Source organism: Gigantopelta aegis, chromosome 15 (assembly GCF_016097555.1).
Source record: "Gigantopelta aegis isolate Gae_Host chromosome 15, Gae_host_genome, whole genome shotgun sequence".
Taxonomy (NCBI): Eukaryota; Metazoa; Mollusca; class Gastropoda; order Neomphalida; family Peltospiridae; genus Gigantopelta; species Gigantopelta aegis.
Window position 1 is genome coordinate 15655931 of NC_054713.1, and position 19525 is coordinate 15675455.

Here is a 19525-nt window from a genome sequence, read left to right on the forward strand (position 1 = left end):
TGGTTAAAATAGACCCAACCCAAAGTGTATTCAACCATACCATACCATACCCAATTTTGGTCAAAACGTACACATACCAAAATATACCTACCAAAACGTACCAACCGAAACGAACTGGTATTTTGGTCAAAACGTATCTTATTAAAAAAAAAGACTTCGTAAGATACAGTAAGAGCAGTTTATTGCCACATTTGGACAACTGGTTTAGTACTGATTTTTTAGAGTTGAACTGACTGAAATATCCTTGCCAAATAAGGAATATTTTCATCCCCACCCTTGAGTTACTGTTAATCAACGTTACGCCAAATAAACAATGCTCTCATGAGCAACATTGCATCGTCCCTGCATGCCATTTTGTGTTGCACTGCAAGATTCGCAAGTGGCGAAAGTTTATCCAATTAGATCACAGATCTACTGTCATAGATTTGACGATCGAACTCGGTGGCAGATCCAGAACATACTCTTCTTGTTCTTGTTTTTTTTTTTTGGGGGGGGGGGGGGGGGGGGCGGAGGGGACAATGACATGCTCCGAAGGGATTCTTCGGATTCTTGAACATAAACAATTAAACAAATGAAAGTATATATAACTATCGCAAAATGTATGGATGGGGGGGGGGGGAGGGGGGGGGGGGGGGGGGGGGGGGGGGCGAGTGCGATCCGCCACTGGAACTTCATTACTATAGTAGTTTTTTTTGTTGTTGCGTAAAACCAGATATTGCTCAGTCGATCCATTCAACTGATTGAATTTTTTTCTGTGTGCTAAAGAAATACAAATGAATGAAAATCATCACACACGCATTTTGTCTGGCGACATGAAAGCCTCACTTTAAACCAAACAGTCAGCAAACAGTTACAGTCCTTCCCCACGAGACATATTTTAACGGCTATTGTTTTGGGTTTCTAGAATAAAACACTGTGAAAAAACATTCACGTCTATGTCCACTGTGAATACAAAAATACAACAACATAATAGACGTTATACAATGAAGCCAAAACCAACATCAACGTCACTTACACCTGGCCTATACATATTGTTATTATTAATTGTTGTTGTTTCTTTGCTTTTATTTGTTTGCTAACACCAGTTTGTTTGGTAATATGCAATACATTGAATTGAATACACCATGATCGCACACCTGCACCAAGGTCATTGTCTCCTACACAAAGGCCATTGTTTCCTCCATGGCCATTGTCTCCTATACAAAGGCCATTGTGCCATTGTCCCCTACACAAAGGCCATTGTTTCCTACCGAGGCCATACACCTGCACCCTCCTATACAAAGGCCATTGTTTCCTATACAAAAGCCATTGTGTCATTGTTTCCTACACAAAGACCATTGTGTCATTGTTTCCTACACAAAAGCCATTGTTTCCTACCAAGGTCAGACACCTGCACCCACCTATACAAAGGCCATTGTTTCCTACACAAAGCCCATTGTCTCCTACCAAGGTCAGACACCTGCACCCCCCTATACAAAGGCCATTGTTTCCTACACAAAGCCCATTGTCTCCTACCAAGGTCACGTGATCACGGGAAAGTAGGTCATGACCCCAGACAGGCCTGTATACTACTTGTGATATTTGTCTTTTTTGCACAATTCTTTACAGCATGTGTTTATTTCACTGTTAAAGTTTTATATTGATGTTGATAATCATGTTGTATTTACCATAGTTTGATATCCAATAGCCGATGTCTTTTTAGTTCTGGGGTATCGTTAAACATCTATTATATTCTATTGTGTCATGTTTAAAACGAGTTTATTTATTTTAAAAATTATAAGGTTATTGTACACATTAATATTTATGTGTCTGTCTGTGTTTTCATGTGTTAGCGCGCGCGTATGTGTATTGTAGTCTCTCACATTTTATATATTTTCTTACAGGTATTCGGCATCAGAGCATCACGTGTGGCGAGTGCCGTGAAGTGGGTGTTGTGGGCATGCGCTGGCACTGTACGAGATGTGATGACTATGATCTGTGTTCGCTGTGCTACGTCACGGGAAAGCACGATCTAACACATCCCTTCACCCGTTACGACACCCCCAAGTCGCAACCGTATGCAATATCTAATATATATATATATATATATATATATATATATATATATATATATATATATATATATATATATATATATATATATATATAATTGTAGCTTTATCGATGCAATATAAAATCGCAGTTTTATCAGGAAACCGGAAATGTTTTATTTAACAAGTTTTATCAGTGCAATCTCTAATATTTAATAGGTGTTTTTTTCAGTTTTGTTACAGAAAAAAGAAAGATGTTCAAGCACGTGCTTTACCACTGGGCTACGTCCCAACCCCAGTTTTATCAATATCTTATGTAATATTTAATTGCAGTTTTATAAATACAATATCTAATATTTAATCACAGGTTTATCAATGCTACATGTATATCAAATACTTAATGGCAGCTTGTAATTGCATTTTATCGATACCATATCTAATATTTTTATCGCAGTTTTATTGCTACAGCTAATATTTATTTAATCAGTTTTATCAGTGCAATATCTAATATGTAATCGGTTTTATCAATGCACTATCAAATATTTAATCACAGTTTTATCAATGTAATATTTAGTATCTTATCATAGTTTTATCAATGTCATATCAAATATTTAATCACAGTTTTGTCACTGCAATATCAAATATTTAATCAGTATTATCAATGCAATATTTAATATTCAATCACAGTTTTGTCAATGCAATATGAATTATTTAATCACATTTTTATCAGTGCAATATCTAATATTTAATTACCTATTTATCAATGCAGTATCTAATATCTACTTACAGTTTTATCAATGCAATATCTAATATTTAATCACACTTTTATCGATGTTATATCTAATAATGATTTAATCACGCTTTTATCAATGTCATGTCAAATATTTAATCAGTTTTGTCAATGCAATATTTACATTATGTAGTATCTAATCATACTTTTATCAATGTCATGTCAAATATTTAATCACAGTTTTGTCAATGCAATATCAAATATTTAATCAGTTTTATCGCTACAGTATCTAATAATTAATTATTTAATCACATTTTTATCAGTACAATATCTAATCGTTATCTAATATTTTATCGGTTTTATCAATGCAATATTTAATATCTAATCACATTTTTTTTTTTTTTTATCAATGCAACATCTAATATTTAATCACAGTTTTATCGCTGGAGTATCTAGTAATTAAGTATTTAATCACATTTTTATCAGTACAATATCTAATCGTTATCTAATATTTTATCGGTTTTATCAATGCAATATTTAATATCTAATCAGGTTTTTTTTTTATGAATGCAGTATCTAATATTTAATCACAATGTTATCGCTACAATATCTAATAATTACTTAATCACTGTGTTATCAGTGCAATATCTAATATTTAATCGTAGGGCTAGTACTGGATTACACTGTTCAACCACTCGCAGGTGCTACTGATCCTAGTTTCGTCCTATGGACAATGCACGTCCACATCTTGCTTGGGTCGTTGATGGCTATCTGCAACAGGAAACCATAGTGCGAATGGAGTGTCCAGCTTGTTCTCCAGACCTTAACCCAGTTGAACGTGTGAAACATGCTACATATAGCTGGTTCACACCGCCAGGGCCCGTGCTTATAAAGCTTTTAGAGTCTTGACTCAGTCTCTAATGATGTCACGCACGCACAATTTATATTGCGTCGTCATGACATTAATATCTCAGATTCTATTAATCTTGAGTCTAGACTCTTACCAGTTTTATAATCATAGGGCCATGCCCAGCTACAGACCCTCTATGGACTAGAATTTGCACTTTTGAAGGATTGTCCCACCGGTGGCATTATGCATGACGGGTGTCAACGGTGGGGCAGAATAATATCAAATTTCGCGAACACCTGATATGATCACAGTTTTGACGGTGATTAATGAGTGCACGTCATCACAACTTCCAATGAGCTCTGCCGGTGCTAGTTGTGATTTAGTAAACTAGTCCAGGAGTGGCAGTCCTCTGTGACGGTGCAAGTAGGATGAAATCTGCAGTAAAGGATCTCCTCGGGAGTAGTTGTCCTATAGACGAGACACTTGGAAGAGATTCATGGAACCAACCACTATTTTGCCAAATGCCCACTCGACTCTGTATTGTGCAGATATACAGCCCTGATATTAGAGTTTTGTTTGATTAGAGAGTTACCAAGCCAAATATCGTCCCGCTGGGTCAATGTTGGAGGTGCACCGAACTTTTGATAGAGACGTTAACACCACATGTCATGTGATTGGTAATACATGTGAGCGTGTTCATTGTAAAAAAAATAGTTTCATCTGGGCAAAAAATGTATGCAATTTAATTTCATCTAGTAACACTGTGTCAAGTAAGCTTGCGCTTGAAACATGTATGGGCTACCTGTAGATAAAAAGTACTAACATTTTGTGCTGAACAAGGGTAGTCATAGACGCTACCCGTTATCTCTGAAATGAGCAGCTTGACCCCTATTTTTTCTATTTATATCCATGGGATTTATGTCGATTGATACGCTGCAGGTGGGAGTTTTAGCCACATATGTTACTATTGTCATCTATGGGATTTGCTTTGGTTGTATACACTCTATAGAAGCATAGTACGACGATGCCATGTTATTGTGACTAAGGTGTGTGTGTGTGTGTGTGTGTGAGTGTGAGTGTGAGTTTGTGTGTGCCTGTGAGACACACACACACACACACACACACACACATACACACACACACACACAGAGAGAGAGAGAGAGAGAGAGAGAGAGAGAGAGAGAGAGAGAGAGAGAGAGCGCTCATGTGTTCGTCCTTATGTGTTTGTGATATGTGTGTGGTGTGCGCGCCTTTTGTATGTTTTCCTACTTTTTTAAAACTTTTTTTTTTATCGTTGTGCGTTTGTTTGCAGAGTGACTGTATCTGCGAGAAATAAAAGCCTAAAGGTGAACGCTCTGGGAATATTCCCGGGGGCCACTGTCGTTCGTGGGACTCACTGGGAGCAGAACGATACAGACGGTGAGTGGTGACACTACTGTGATCCACGGCAACGACATCATCATCAATATCATCATCATCGTCGTCGTCGACACCATCATTTCTATCACCACCATCATCATCATTGACATCACCATCATCATCGTCATCACCACCATTATTCTCATCGTTATCATCAACATCGTCAACATTGTTATCATCATCATTATTTTACCACCACCATCATCATCATCATGTTCATCATTGATATCACCAACATCGTCACCATCATCATTGATATTATCATCATCGTCGTCACCATCACCATTATCATTGATATTATCACCAACGTCGTCGCCATCATTGTTATCACCATCGTTATTTCCTTTTTATACGTCGATCTATGGATCGTATTATGGATGGCGTTGTCCGTCCGTCCGTCTGTTAACTTTTTCTTGTCTGGACCATATCTTGCATACAGATGCATACAGGACCATCAACCCTCACATATAAGAACAACTTGGGATGGCGGTGTGTCGCGTACTATTACTAGGTCACAGTGACCTACTTTTCACGGTCTACTGTACATAACAGTAAATCCTTGTCCAGATCATATCTTGCATACAGATGCATACAGGACGATCAAACCACATGTAGAAACAACTTGGGATGGTGGTTGGTCCAAAACTGTTCATCCATCCCATTGCAAAAAAAAAAAAATCACATAATTAGAATTGAATCATACCCGTAACATATTCATTAATATAGACATGGTTTTCCATCAAACTCCTGATGGGCGTATCATGTAACTTGCCGGTACTTTTGTTAAATTAATTTTGTATCCAGGATTTTGAATTTCATGTGTTCAAAAACGGCATTTCCAACATTCTCTGCACAATATCGGATAAATAGTCACGTAAATAAAAATATATGTATTTGTATCAGTATCTTAACCTGGAGACGAGTAACTGCTTAATTATGTTTGTGATCAATTGAAGTGTTCTGAATCGTCAAACACCCTGTCGTTTCATTAACATGAAGGTATTCTCACCAAAAAAAGAAAAAAGAAAAAAAAGAAGAAAAAAGATAATAAAATAATAATAATAAAACAATAAAATACAAGTTTTATTTTGTTTAACGACACTACTTGAGCACATTGATTCATTAATCATTGGTCATTGGGTGTCAAACATTCAGTAATTTTTGGCACGTGGTCTAAGGAAAAATCGGCTTAATTGTTTCATTAGCATAACGGAATCTTTTATATGCACTTTCCCACAGACCTGACAGCACATACCACGACCTTTGGTATACCAGTCATGAGGCAATGGTTGAGACGGAAAACACCCATTCAGAGAATAGGTCAACTGATGTGGTTCGATCCTATGACGCAAGCACCTCAGGCAAAACGATCACATCATGACACTGGCTTCAACTTCAAGAGGCGAGGGTGGGGGAGGCGGCAAACGTAGCTTAGTGGGGTAGCGCTCGCCTGACTGGCTTATCAAAGACCCTTGGGTGTGCTATCCTGTTGTGGGTGGTGCATAATCCCTTCGTACTCTTGCAAATAAAGGGGCGGGATTTAGCTCAGTCGGTTAAGTGCTTGCTTGACGTGCTTGCGTCGCAGGAGGGAACCACTTCAGTGGATCTGTTCAACTGACTGGGGTTTTTTTTCCCGTTGCAACCAGTGCACTACAACTGGTCAAAGGCCGTTGGATGTGCTATCCTGTTGTGGTGTGATACCAAATTCCTTGGTACTCTTGGGAAAATGTAGAGAGGTTTCCTCTCTAAAACTACATATAAAAATTAACAAATGTGTGACATCCAGTAGCTGATGATTAATCTAAATCAGTGTGCTCTAGTGGTGTTGTTAAACAAAAACAAACGTAACTTTTCAGCTTCAGAGTTATATAGACAAAGACAATAAACAACAAACAAAAAGGAATTATTTTTATTTCTCCAGGCCAATGTTTACAAAACCGTGTAGTCTAGACTCAATCTCTAATGACGTCACACGCATACAATTTGTATGGTGTTGCCATGACGTTAAAGTATCAATCTTCAGTCTAGACTAAAAGTTATATAAGCGCTGGGCTTGATGTGCAATACTTACAGCGGAGTAATTGGAATAAATACTACTATGATTAAATCTTAATTTGGATAAACTATAAATATAATAATAAAATTTATTATGTTAATTTATGACAAAAGGTGGGTGTGGGAAGACAGGAATGGTGGAATCATTGGTTACGCCGCATTCTAAATCACCAAGGTCAGCTGTGAATGTCAAGTGGCAGTCAGGAAAGATCAGCATTTGTCGTGTGGGTTACGAGGGGAAGGTGGATATCAAATACACGGATGAGGCGCCTGGGGTGGAGTACTACCCCCAACATATACCCGTCTTAGGTGAGAGTATAATGTATCTATATATCTTCATCAATAGCACAGACGAGTACTACCCCCAACATCTACCCGTCTTAGGTGAGAGTATAATGTATCTATGTATCTTAATCAAATACACAGACGAATACTACCTCCAACATCTGCCCGTCTTAGGTGAGATTATAATATATCTATATACCTATCTTCCGATTACTAGTTTCCGAACGGATAAGTGTAGATCGCAGATTTCGTGAAATATACAAAACGAAACTTCAAATTGTTGTTCTTACCTGTAAATTGATTATTTAATCCATGAAATAAACACAGTTCCTTACGAAAACAAAGTCCTCGGTAACACGTATGGCCGTCATTACATAGCTTGACAACATCCGCTAGACACATGTTACGTCATTAGTTTACGAACACCTGATTGGGTAGCACACACGGGGCTTTCCTGGAATGTCACAACCGTGTATGAAATAGGGCAGTTAACTATCAAACGGAATCAAATGTATTTAACTAAAAACAAATTGTTGTGAAATCGGATCAAAGTTGTTAGATGCACATGAGTAGATTTTATTGTCAAGATCTAGATTTACTCTTCCTTTTCATTATGACAAGGGCACCAAAAATCAGAATTTCGGCGGACAACTCGTACAGGGGTGCAACACTTTTAAGTGTGACCAGTGTTGGCACGTGGGATGTGTACACTGTGCCCAAGTGACAAACATAATCGAGGCACTCTCCTTGATTTCAACAGGTTGGAAGAGATTGCAGTGGCAACCCACCTCATCATCATCAGTGTTTGAATCCGAGTCTGTATCCACCTGGGTGGGTGGTAACTTAGCAGTACCAGATGTTGATGGTTTTGGAGAATCTTTGGACGATCTTTTCACCACAGATGACTTTTTCTGAATCTGTTTCTTTGGGGGTGGGTGTGATTTCTGGTGGTCCTTCATCTTTTCGAAGGTACTGTCGTCGGTTATTGCTCTACCACCTACAATAGCACTCATCACTTTTCTTTTCTTTGTGGGTTTTGCAATGCTGAACATATTTTCTTCAAGTTGCGAGAAGAATCCTGTTGCAGACGGTGGCAAAGTGACATCGGTGACTTCTGATGATTTCCTTTTGTTCGTGTTGTTGGATTCTTCTAGTAATACTGCCTGATCTTCAGAAGACTTGAACAACTGAGCTGGCACAAAGTGCGATTTGTTTACCGCATGTCTGTTGAAAGGGAAAATTCCGCACTTTCTAAAAGACGCCTGCAGATTGGCTTGTGTTAATGCCCTTGTGTATGCCTGACAACCCAATCGACATATACAATGCTTCTCGATGCCCTTTGTTGAATGCTCACGCATGTACGTGTATCTAAGGTTGCAGTAGATTTTCTCGAACGGCCCAAAGCAACCAACATCCATTGGTTGAAGTACATGTGAGGTATGTGCTGGAAGCACAAACAGGATGATGTGTCTCTCGCCCATTCACTCAGTGCTATTGAGACGTGCGACTCGTGACCGCCATGCAAGATCAACACTGGTTTCTCTGCTGTTGGCTAGACAGAGTACTCGACAAAGTGCTCTGCAAGATACTTCTGCAAGATTTCACTGTTGGACCAGCCCGAATCACTGACAGTTCCATTAGCTCCTGGCAACAACCTTCCAATAGCTCGTCTCGCATTCATTTCCCTTTGAAAATGAAATATGGAGGGATGGCATGTCCAATGGCATTGCCACATCCGATCACTGTCGCCGTGCTCGACCTCGGCAGTGTTACTGCAACTGGCACCGATTTACTGGAGGCAACAACGTTTGGAGGCTTGTGATTCTCTATTAGTCCTTTTTCATCTATGTTGTATATAGGCTCAGGACTGTTCTTCAAGTCGTTGTCATCGAAAATCTTTTCCAAGTGGGAGTAGTAGCATGAAACTGTTTCCTCGGACGTTGCTTTGGCTCTCTGGATATCCAGGGACATCGGCTTCTGTACCTTTAATTCAGGCTATCTCCTCATAAGACCATGCAACCAACCTAAGGACACTGGCTTATCAGCTCCAGTCTTCTTCCCTAAATAAATGGCAAGATCACCAAAGGCTGCCATGCTCTGTACATGCGACACCAGTTTTACCTCTTCATGGGTAGACAAGAATGGTTCAGGTCCGGATTTATGGCAGGCCGCATCAACTTTCCAATGTATCGATCATGCAATGTACTAAGGGGAATACCGAATGTTCTTAAAGCTTTCCGGATGCCCATGCGATCTTCCACAACAGCTACATATGCCTTAGACACTGTTTCATCCGAATATGATCTGTATCTTGACTTTTCTGGCCGTGGAATAGTCTAAAACACAAACATAAAAACATATTAAGAAATCGCAAACTGCATACATCAGAATTCTACATAAGAAATGGTCCGAATGGGCTTCCATACTTTCAAAAATTTGACAGCAGTTCCCTCCCTTTTGTATTGTAGACCGCTAGTATAGATAGTAAACAAAGCAGCCAACGCTTTCTCGTGAGTACTGAACTTTTCGTTTGTGTGTTATTGGTGACTTTTTAATGACGATGCATTTACAAAACGTGTCACAAGGCAAAATGACATAAGATTACAAGATATAAATGTCATACTTACGCATGAGAGTTTTACCCGAAGCATTTTTGTAGGGCTAGCGAAAATAGCTTGGCTGTCAACTTGCGACCCTTGATGACGTCACATCTCTATTTATATCGCGAGAAATCCTGAACAAAATGGCCGTTCGGAAACTAAGGTCTCACTACACAGATCACTTCCGGGTGACAGTTCATTCATCACGGTCCTCTATAGTTCCTAATTGTGACACATGTTATGGTTCACATATTCACTTCTAGGAAATGGTGAAGAATTAAAACAATATGTATGTTTAACGGTAAGCCTTGTGGCTGTATTTTGCCCATGTTATTTTGTAATATTGTGCATCGACCTTTTGGGACATGGGTATATAGCGCAAGTGACAGCCGGAGTGAATCGGTTAATGAACCACCTGTTCGGACCGGTACTACAGCCAGATGCGGTCATATAGCAAAAAACTGAGACGGAAATGTTCTCAATTTTGGAGTGAATACAAATGCTTATATAATGTATGTTCGCAATGGTGTATGTTGTTAGTGCCAACGAGAACCCGTTCTATGGGCAATCTTCGCTTGAAGTTGGGCAGTTTAACATGGGTTTCAATGGCAGATGACATCTGTGTAGTGAGACCTAATGATGTTCGAAAACTAATGACTGGACGATATATATCTTCATCAAATACACAGACGAGTACTACCCCAACATCTCTATATTTTCTACTCATTATACTCTACTTTTTAAATATGACAAGAATGATATTGATTGTTTGTTATACTGAAGAAATACCTTTAAAAGAATTTAAAAAAAAAAAAAAAAAAAAAAAAATTCAATTGGCCCTGACCCCCCAAATACAAATTTTGTAATCAGGGTAGGTAACTATTTTGCCAAAAAAAAAAAAAAAAAAAAAAAAAAAAGTTTGGCACACTAAAATTTTTAGGAATGTATTCATTATTTTCAAATAAAATACCTTCAGTACCATTAATATAATCAGTATAATCGACTAATTGGTCATTATAATACCCATCCACCCCAAAAAGGGTTCAGCATAAGAAAACGGCCATTTTTGTTGCATAAGCATATATCATACAACATGTGGAATGTAATAAAACTTATTTGTGCATTACAAATGAACATTACCATCATCGTCATGTGCTACATGTATGTAGTAATCAGTAACTCCTCATTCGTTACCCGCATTATCACAGCATTCAGTTGTACAGAGTAAAGAGCACCAGTCGACAATGGAAAAAGTGATATACAGGTCAATGGTCAATATGTAAGAGGACACAATGTGTACCATTAATGTTGTATCTCTGTCAAAATGTCAACTTGTGTGTGTGTGTTATATGAGAGATAGAAAGAAGAGACAAATGAGACAGAGAGACAGTGAGAGAGGAGGGAGAGAGGAAAAGAAGGACAGAGCAAGAGAGATAACAGATGTATGTTAGGTTTTGGGAAATTGAGTTTCTTTATAATTACCAAATTTGAAATAACTTAGAGAATGCTTCATTGTTGGTTGTATGGCTTATTAGCTAGCCTGTCTTTGATTTTTTTTAAATAAGTTGGTGGCATTAAAAAACAAAATTACATCACCCGTGCTGTTATTGAGACAATTATATACACATTTAGTGCTGTCGTTGTCAAAGGTGTGCAAACAGTGGTTTAATTGGTGAAATGAAAAGTTGTAGAATACATGTAGTTAGGATTTTAAAAAGTTTTTTTTACACATTAAGTATAATGTCAAAGTTGACATTTTTACCTGGGTACCACTTTAATAGATTACAGCCAGTGCTCCACAACTGGTGTAACAAAGGCCGTGGTGTGTACTCTCCTGTCTGTGGGATGGTGCATATAAAAGATCCCTTGCTGCTTATCGAAAAGAGTAGCCCATGAAATGGCAACAGCGGGTTTCCTCTCACAATATCTGTGTGGTTCTTAACCATATGTTTGACGCCATATAACCGTAAATAAAATGTGTCGAGTGCGTCGTTAAATAAAACATTTCCTTCCTTCCTTCCTTCCACTTTAATAGTTGATATTTTGACTTGACATTTTTTCCAGTCACATTTTGTCCTACATCCGTTAATTATAAAGATGTGGTTATAAGGATTATTTTTATGTGATTCCCTAACAACAGATGTGTCAGGGCCACAATAAATGTATTCATAATAACAAATCATTGAAAATGTAAACAAATATCCGCCATCTTGGATTGTAGTAAACACACAAATAGGAAGATGTTGTTAACGGGCGATCACAGTTATACAGTAAATCAAAACATCTAAATTTGGTCATGTACTGCAAGAGTAATAAATTAAATATAATTACCTCACAAAAATAAATACTTGCAATAACGACAACAACATTATTTTTCAATAATTAAATGCGGTATCGCTACTTTTTCACTTTGCCACTGAATAAAACGTAAAGTGGCAAGTAACATGAGTTCTATATTTGTTATAAAGTTTTATCAATGTATTTTATACCTATTATAAGTACTGGTATTCTTCCAATATTAAACAATAAATGTTTTATAGACGTTAACTAACGTGTGCTTTTCAAACCTTGCATTCGGCAATGGTGTAACAGATGTGAGTGGCGCTACCAGTCTTCCGGTGCGGTCTCTACATCAATAACACAGACGAGTAGTACCCTCAACATCTACCCGTCTTAGATAAGAGTATAATATATCTATATATCTTCATCAATAACACAGACGAATACTACCTCCAAAATCTACCCGTCTTAGGTGAGATTATAATATATTTCTCTGTAGTTAAGATTACAGATATCTATCTATCTATCTATCGAGAGAGAGAGAGAGAGAGAGAGAGAGAGAGAGAGAGAGAGAGAGAGAGAGAGAGAGAGAGAGAGAGAGAGAGAGAGAGAGAGAGAGAGATGTAGGACTGTTTGTTTATATCATATCGGCGCTAAGACACCTATATGTGCAATATATGAGATTGTCTATTTAGATTATTATGTTTGCACTAAGGCTCCTATATACATAATGTGTTATCTAGATAATATCGGAAATAAAGCTCCTATACATGTAGGTACAATATGATTGCCTATTTAGATGATGTCAGTGCTAAGGCTCTCATTGACATACTATATGATTGTCTATTTAGATGATGTCAGTGCTAAGGCTCTCATTGACATACAATATGATTGCCTATTTAGATGATGTCAGTGCTAAGGCTCTCATTGACATACTATATGATTGTCTATTTAGATGATGTCAGTGCTAAGGCTCTCATTGACATACAATATGATTGCCTATTTAGATGATGTCAGTGCTAAGGCTCTCATTGACATACAATATGATTGCCTATTTAGATGATGTCAGTGCTAAGGCTCTCATTGACATACTATATGATTGTCTATTTAGATGATGTCGGCGCTAAGGCTGCTATTGACATACTATATGATTGTCTATTTAGATGATGTCGGCGCTAAGGCTGCTATTGACATACTATATGATTGTCCATTTAGATGATGTCGGCGCTAAGGCTCCTATTGACATACTATATGATTGTCTATTTAGATGATGTCGGCGCTAAGGCTCCTATTGACATACTATATGATTGTCTATTTAGATGATGTCGGCGCTAAAGCTTCTATTGACATACTATATGATTGTCTATTTAGATGATGTCGGCGCTAAAGCTTCTATTGACATACTATATGATTGTCTATTTAGACGATGTTGGCGCAAAGGCTCCTATTGACATACTATATGATTGTCTATTTAGACGATGTCGGCGCTAAAGCTTCTATTGACATACTATATGATTGTCTATTTAGACGATGTCGGCGCTAAGGCTCCTATTGACATCACACCATCAGACTTGGAGCTAAAAGTGGGAGACAAAGTCTGTATAGAGTTAGAGGCATCAGTACTGAAACAAATCATGGAAGCCGGAAGTTTGTGGTCTGTAGGGATAGCCAAGGTTTGAGTATTTGTTGAATTATTTATTGTATGAAGTATTATTTATAGTTTACTCACGTGTATTACGTAAGCACGCACAAAAATACACTGGATTCCATTTATCCATTCATTTGGATTTTATCTTAGATTTCTTTGGATCCAAGACAAAAGCAACCAGTAACCTGTAAATGCATATGTATGAAATAATAATATGGACTAAATAAAAAAAGCGGTCGGGTATTGTATTTATAAATGTTATTGGATATATAAACATAAGTATACTGATTTTGATTGCAGTGTATTGGACAAAATGGAGTGGTGACAAGTTTCGCCGCAAGCGGAGACGTGAATGTTGAGTTTGGACAGATGAAGTACAGACTAGTGCCCATAGTGCTGAGGAAGGTAACCCTCTGTCTGTTTGTATGTTTGTCAGCCGGTCGTTCACCTACATACCCAACATACACGTACCAATCTAATTAAAATTAGTTCCACTATTACATGTGGATCTAACAGCAGCCAGTTGGAGCTCATGTCCACCAATCAAAACCTTACTTGCAGAATCATGCCAGTGATTTGAAAATAATTTGAAAATATGCCGAATTATGCCGAGGGTATACGATGTTTCGTGTGAATTACAGCGAACCATACCAATACGTACGGGATGGGTTATCAGTCTTTAATTTTACATTAAAAATTATTTATTTATTTAAAAAAAAATAAAAACCCAACTAAATCAGTCTTCAGTTTTACATTACAAATTATTTATTTTATAAAATAAAACATGTTTTAAGGCATTCGTAATTCACACGAAACATGTCGTATACCCTCAGGATAATTCGGAATGTTTTCAAATTATTTTTAAATCACTGGCATGATTCTGCAAGTAAGGTTTTGATTGGTGGACATGAGCTACAACTGGCTGCTGTTAGATCCACATGTAATAGTGGAGCTAATTTTAATTAGATTGTACACGTACGTGATCCCAATTTAGTGTGTGTGTGTGAGGCTTATTTTTGCGGGAATTAAACGAAAATGCCTAAATCTGGATAAAACATGCCCAACCTTATATTTATATTAGCATTACTATCAAATAGCTATATAGGGTTTCAAACAATTCACTGCGCATTTTTACATGGATTACAAGTAATTTTGAGCAAAGAATGATGGAAATGCATGGTAAAAAGGTCTCAGGTTAGAATATTTTGGCCGAATATATCTATAATATTTGCCCGAATTTGAGGGTTTGCTCCAGAACTAAGGAGGGTGGGGGACAGTTATTAATTTCACTTTTAATTGAAACGGAGCAATGCATAATTCTAGTACATTTAACATTCATTTAACATTTATCGTTACAAAGTTTCTTCTATTTTTAATAGTAAATGTGATACAATCTTTTTGAAATCTATGGGAGATTTCTTTTGAAAAATATTACCAGAATTTAAGCCAATGGGGTTTAATTTCGGTAAAATCTTCCATTTGTAAACACATGGGCTTCATTTTGCGTGCACTTAAAGGTAGACTAAACTCCAACAAGAGCCTTATGTGTTGGAAAGATGCAAACCCGGACCACCAACACATACTGACACTTTAACAAATGAAAAACGCGTTATTTTAGAATTAATAAAAAACCGTGATTATTCCTGCTAACTGGGGGCAGCCATTTTGTTTCGTTTTTGTCACGTCCGGTGGTATAGCTTGGGGCGAAGTGACGTCAGCTCAGGTCCAACTTCTCTTTTATGTACAGTGTAAACAAATGCTCTAATTTACGACAAGGCGCTTCGCTTTCATCAACCTGACTTGTAAAACAACATAAATGACTTGATAGTATAATAAACTATTTAACTAAATATATTTCAATTTGCATCAATATAACAAAATAGAGTTATAGTATTTTTTTATTTTAAAAAATCCATAGAAAAAATGCATATTATTAGGCCTATTGGTAGGATACGTTCGAGCAAAAACGACCACTCACGATACCCAAGTGATAATTTTCTTTTCTCTGGGACTACGTAATTGGTCAGTTTTGTGATTTTAGATGGGAAAGTCTACTTAATCAAGGGTTTTACAGAATTACTTACAGTAATAAAGCTGTTAAAGTCCATTACGATTTGAGGTTATCACACAATACCCTGTTATCTTAATAAAAGAGGCACGTCTTATTAGTGTGTCTAGACAGTGTCTAGGGACCGTCTAAATATACACCTGCCAATCAAGAACCACAATACAGGCCATGGAAAGAAAAGACTAATTAAGCAAGAAAACACTCCGACTATTATTTCAGTTCAGTAATTTATATACAAAATATAATACAGTTATTTCAATACTTTGACAATGGTGGTTTATTTTGTATTGAAAAATAAACCACATATACATGTTGCTGTGTTACTGGGATAGATATTATTACAGAACATTGCGATTAATCCGCAAAAATCAGGTATGTTTTGTTTCTTCAGTTCGAAGACTTAATTCCTGACGTGACACGTTATGTATTACGTAACCACCAGCTCGCCAGAGGGTGTATTCACTGGGATGGTACAAAATGGCTGCGCCCGTTATATATAATAGCCGTCACATTTAACCGTTTTATTAATTAACTATATGATTATACTTGTTGATATTAAGCAATAATGTGCATTATGTATCGTTGAATATGCACACCAGTCCAAAAGCCTTGCTTTAGCATTCCTTTAAGTTTGGGAAATCCGGGTACAATTTTATATGGCTAACCTTGTTTATTGATCATAGTTATGCTAGGGTCAGACTATCAATTGTCGCGACGAGGTTGGTCAACTCGATGGTTGCGTTATGATTTTACCAACTCCCGACTTACGATGGGTGCGCTCAGATTAACAATTAATCGGTTATAGGCGTTGTATACGACGAGAATCGAATTGTAAGAACGCTCAGACTGGACAGTCGTAGAAGTCACGAAAGCGGCGAGTTGGCCAACTCCGTCGTGACAGTTGGCAGTCTGATACTAGCTTAATACATGTTTTGTAGATCGAGCCTCTAGAGGCTGGAAGTGTTGTTAGAATCACCGATGACATAAGCAAGGCAAAGATATTGCAGGAAAATCACGGAGGATGGGTGGATGATATGAGCAAGGTAAGAACAAACTACCAAAGAACAAACAAATGAAAGAAAGAAAGAAAGAAAGAAATGTTTTAGCTAACGACGCACATAATATATTTTAATTACGATTAAATGGCGTTGGACATACAGTTACACGAAGTTAATATAGTGACAGATAGAGAGGTAACCCTTATCATATCAATGTGCCCCTAATAAGTCCTTGGGTAGTAAAAAGAATTTGAATACGGTAACTGTTTTGTCATTCAGATTAGTTTTGCCCTTATAAAAATCTTGTGTTACTGTGCTCTGATTATGTTTTTATTCAGTGATTTCAACTTTGACTTCCATAGCTATTACCGATTTTTGATAGAGTTATGGACCTTGAACTCAGGAAAAACGAAAAAGTGTTTTTCGGACTTTCTGTTTTTTCCGCAATGCCTCAATAAAATTTTATGTGTAGCTTTATTATGTACTGTTACAGTTTAAGTTTAACTTTCGTGGCAATTTACCCATTTTCCACAGAGTTATGGCCCTTGATTATAGGAGATACGAAACTTTGTTGGGCCCGGTAGGAGACATGTATTGCTAAAGGAACGGCACTGATACATCTAACACAACACTGATGATTAAGCACAATGTACTTTTGCTTCATATACTTTCGCTTCTTACAGGTTTTGGGTAAAGTGGGCCATGTTAAGAAACTCAACTCTCACGGCAACGCAGTTGTTCTATTTGGCAGACAACAGTGGATTTTCAACCCGGCGTGCTGCACCCCAGTCTCCGAGTCAGAACTGCCCTCGAAGTCCGACTCCGAGGATAATTCTGATGACGTAGGACTCACAGGGTTGTCACGTGGTTGGTTCTTTAACTGTTTCTTGGATCGTGTATTCTTCTTAAAGGGACATTCCTGAGTTTGCTACATTGTAAGATGTTTCCTACTAATAAAATATTTCTACGATTAAACTTACATATTAAATATATTTTCTTGTTTAGAATATCAGTGTCTGTATATTCAATGTGTTTCTGGTCGTCTTAATATTTGTAAGAAGCCCAAACTGGATTTTGTTTTCAAATAATTTCGTACGTACGAAAATAATATTTTAGAAAATAAATGAAATTTAACGTAGTACACATATTAGAACGATCAGAAACATGTTTAATATACAGCCATTGATATTTTATGCAGAAAAGTATATTTGATACGTAATTACAATCGTTAAAAAGTCTCTGTTAGTCAATAACATCTTAAAATGTGAGCATCAAAGAAAAGCTATGGGGCAGACCTGGTGAGCTCCAACTGATACAGTTCTTTGATGCAGCACATCTCAGGGTTTAGTGAGCATATGAAACCGAACGAAAAGAAGAAAAAGAAGACGAAGAAAATGTGCAGCAAACACAGGAATGTTCCTTTAAAGGTAGACGTGTACCGACACGGCGATATAAAGAAAAAGAAAGAAGTGTTTTATTTAACGACGCACTCAATACACGGCGATATAGTATACATATAGATACGTGACTCACAATACAACACATCGATTTATGGAAGCTGTATCGCGATCTACGTTCATGTCTTAAAGTCACTGACCCTAGTTTTCAAGCTACACACTTTTTCTGCACGCATCGCACGCATCCAGTTTAGTCACTCTCATAGAAAGTAATGTATTTCGATTTTTTTGTTGTAGCTGAACTGCACGCACGCGTCGCATACAGAGTCTATATGAGTATTTTTATACCTATCTTATATGCAGGGCAGTAGCTAGGATTGTGTGTATGTGTGTGTGTGTATGTGTGTGTGTGTGTGTATGTGTATGTGTATGTGTGTGTGTGTGTATGTGTATGTGTGTGTGTGTGTGTATGTGTATGTGTGTGTATGTGTGTGTGTATGTGTGTGTATGTGTGTGTGTGTATGTGTGTGTGTGTATGTGTGTGTGTATGTATGTGTCTGTGTATGTGTATGTGTGTGTGTGTATGTGTGTGTGTCTGTGTGTGTGTGTATGTGTGTGTGTGTGTGTGTATGTGTGTGTGTATGGTGTGTGTGTTTGGTGTGTGTGCATGTGGGGCAATGAATTCTGCACATACCTTAAATTCCTCAAACGGGTTAGAAGAGGATTTTTTTTAAAGTTTCTATTATTTTACAAAATCCCCCAACCAGCTAGCTACGGTCTTAATATGTTACAAATCAAACGGCCGTAGCTAGGATTTTTTATATATTTTTTTTTTTTGGGGGGGGGGGGGGGGGGGGGGGAGAGCAATTGAGTAGTTAATAGTCTAAAACTCCTTAAACAGTTAAGAAGAGAATTTTCTTTAAGTTTCTATAATGCTTTCCGGATTTGCCCCCCTGCTAGCTACGGCCCTGATTTATCACATTCACATCTGGTATAGGCAATGACCTTTGTAATATAATAATTACAGTATTGTGTCAACTCTCTTTGGATCCATTCTAAACTGGGTACATATGACTTTAAATTACTTTTTAATACTAGTGATTTGATGATAATTATAACAACATTAATCGAATCATTATTACTCATCATTTTAAAGCCAAAAATA

At 37.4% G+C, this 19525-nt stretch overlaps 2 protein-coding genes across 2 annotated transcripts in view; one reads left to right on the forward strand and one right to left on the reverse strand.

Annotated features, from left to right (window-relative positions):
• The window catches only part of LOC121390754 (E3 ubiquitin-protein ligase MIB2-like), a 36759-nt gene that overhangs the window by 3419 nt on the left and 13815 nt on the right, over positions 1-19525 (forward strand). The window contains exons 3-9 of the mRNA XM_041522660.1: positions 1884-2055; positions 4923-5029; positions 7199-7393; positions 13777-13922; positions 14198-14302; positions 16904-17008; positions 17647-17830. Of these exons, the coding sequence (XP_041378594.1) occupies positions 1884-2055; positions 4923-5029; positions 7199-7393; positions 13777-13922; positions 14198-14302; positions 16904-17008; positions 17647-17830 (1014 nt within the window). The remainder of the gene's footprint in view (positions 1-1883; positions 2056-4922; positions 5030-7198; positions 7394-13776; positions 13923-14197; positions 14303-16903; positions 17009-17646; positions 17831-19525) is intronic.
• On the reverse strand, positions 7620-10067 carry LOC121390755. The gene is made up of 2 exons (XM_041522661.1): positions 9997-10067; positions 7620-9705 (listed from the first exon to the last, which is right to left on the reverse strand). The coding sequence occupies exon 2, from the start codon at positions 8848-8850 to the stop codon at positions 8002-8004; it is 849 nt and encodes a 282-aa protein (XP_041378595.1). The 5' UTR covers positions 8851-9705; positions 9997-10067; the 3' UTR covers positions 7620-8001.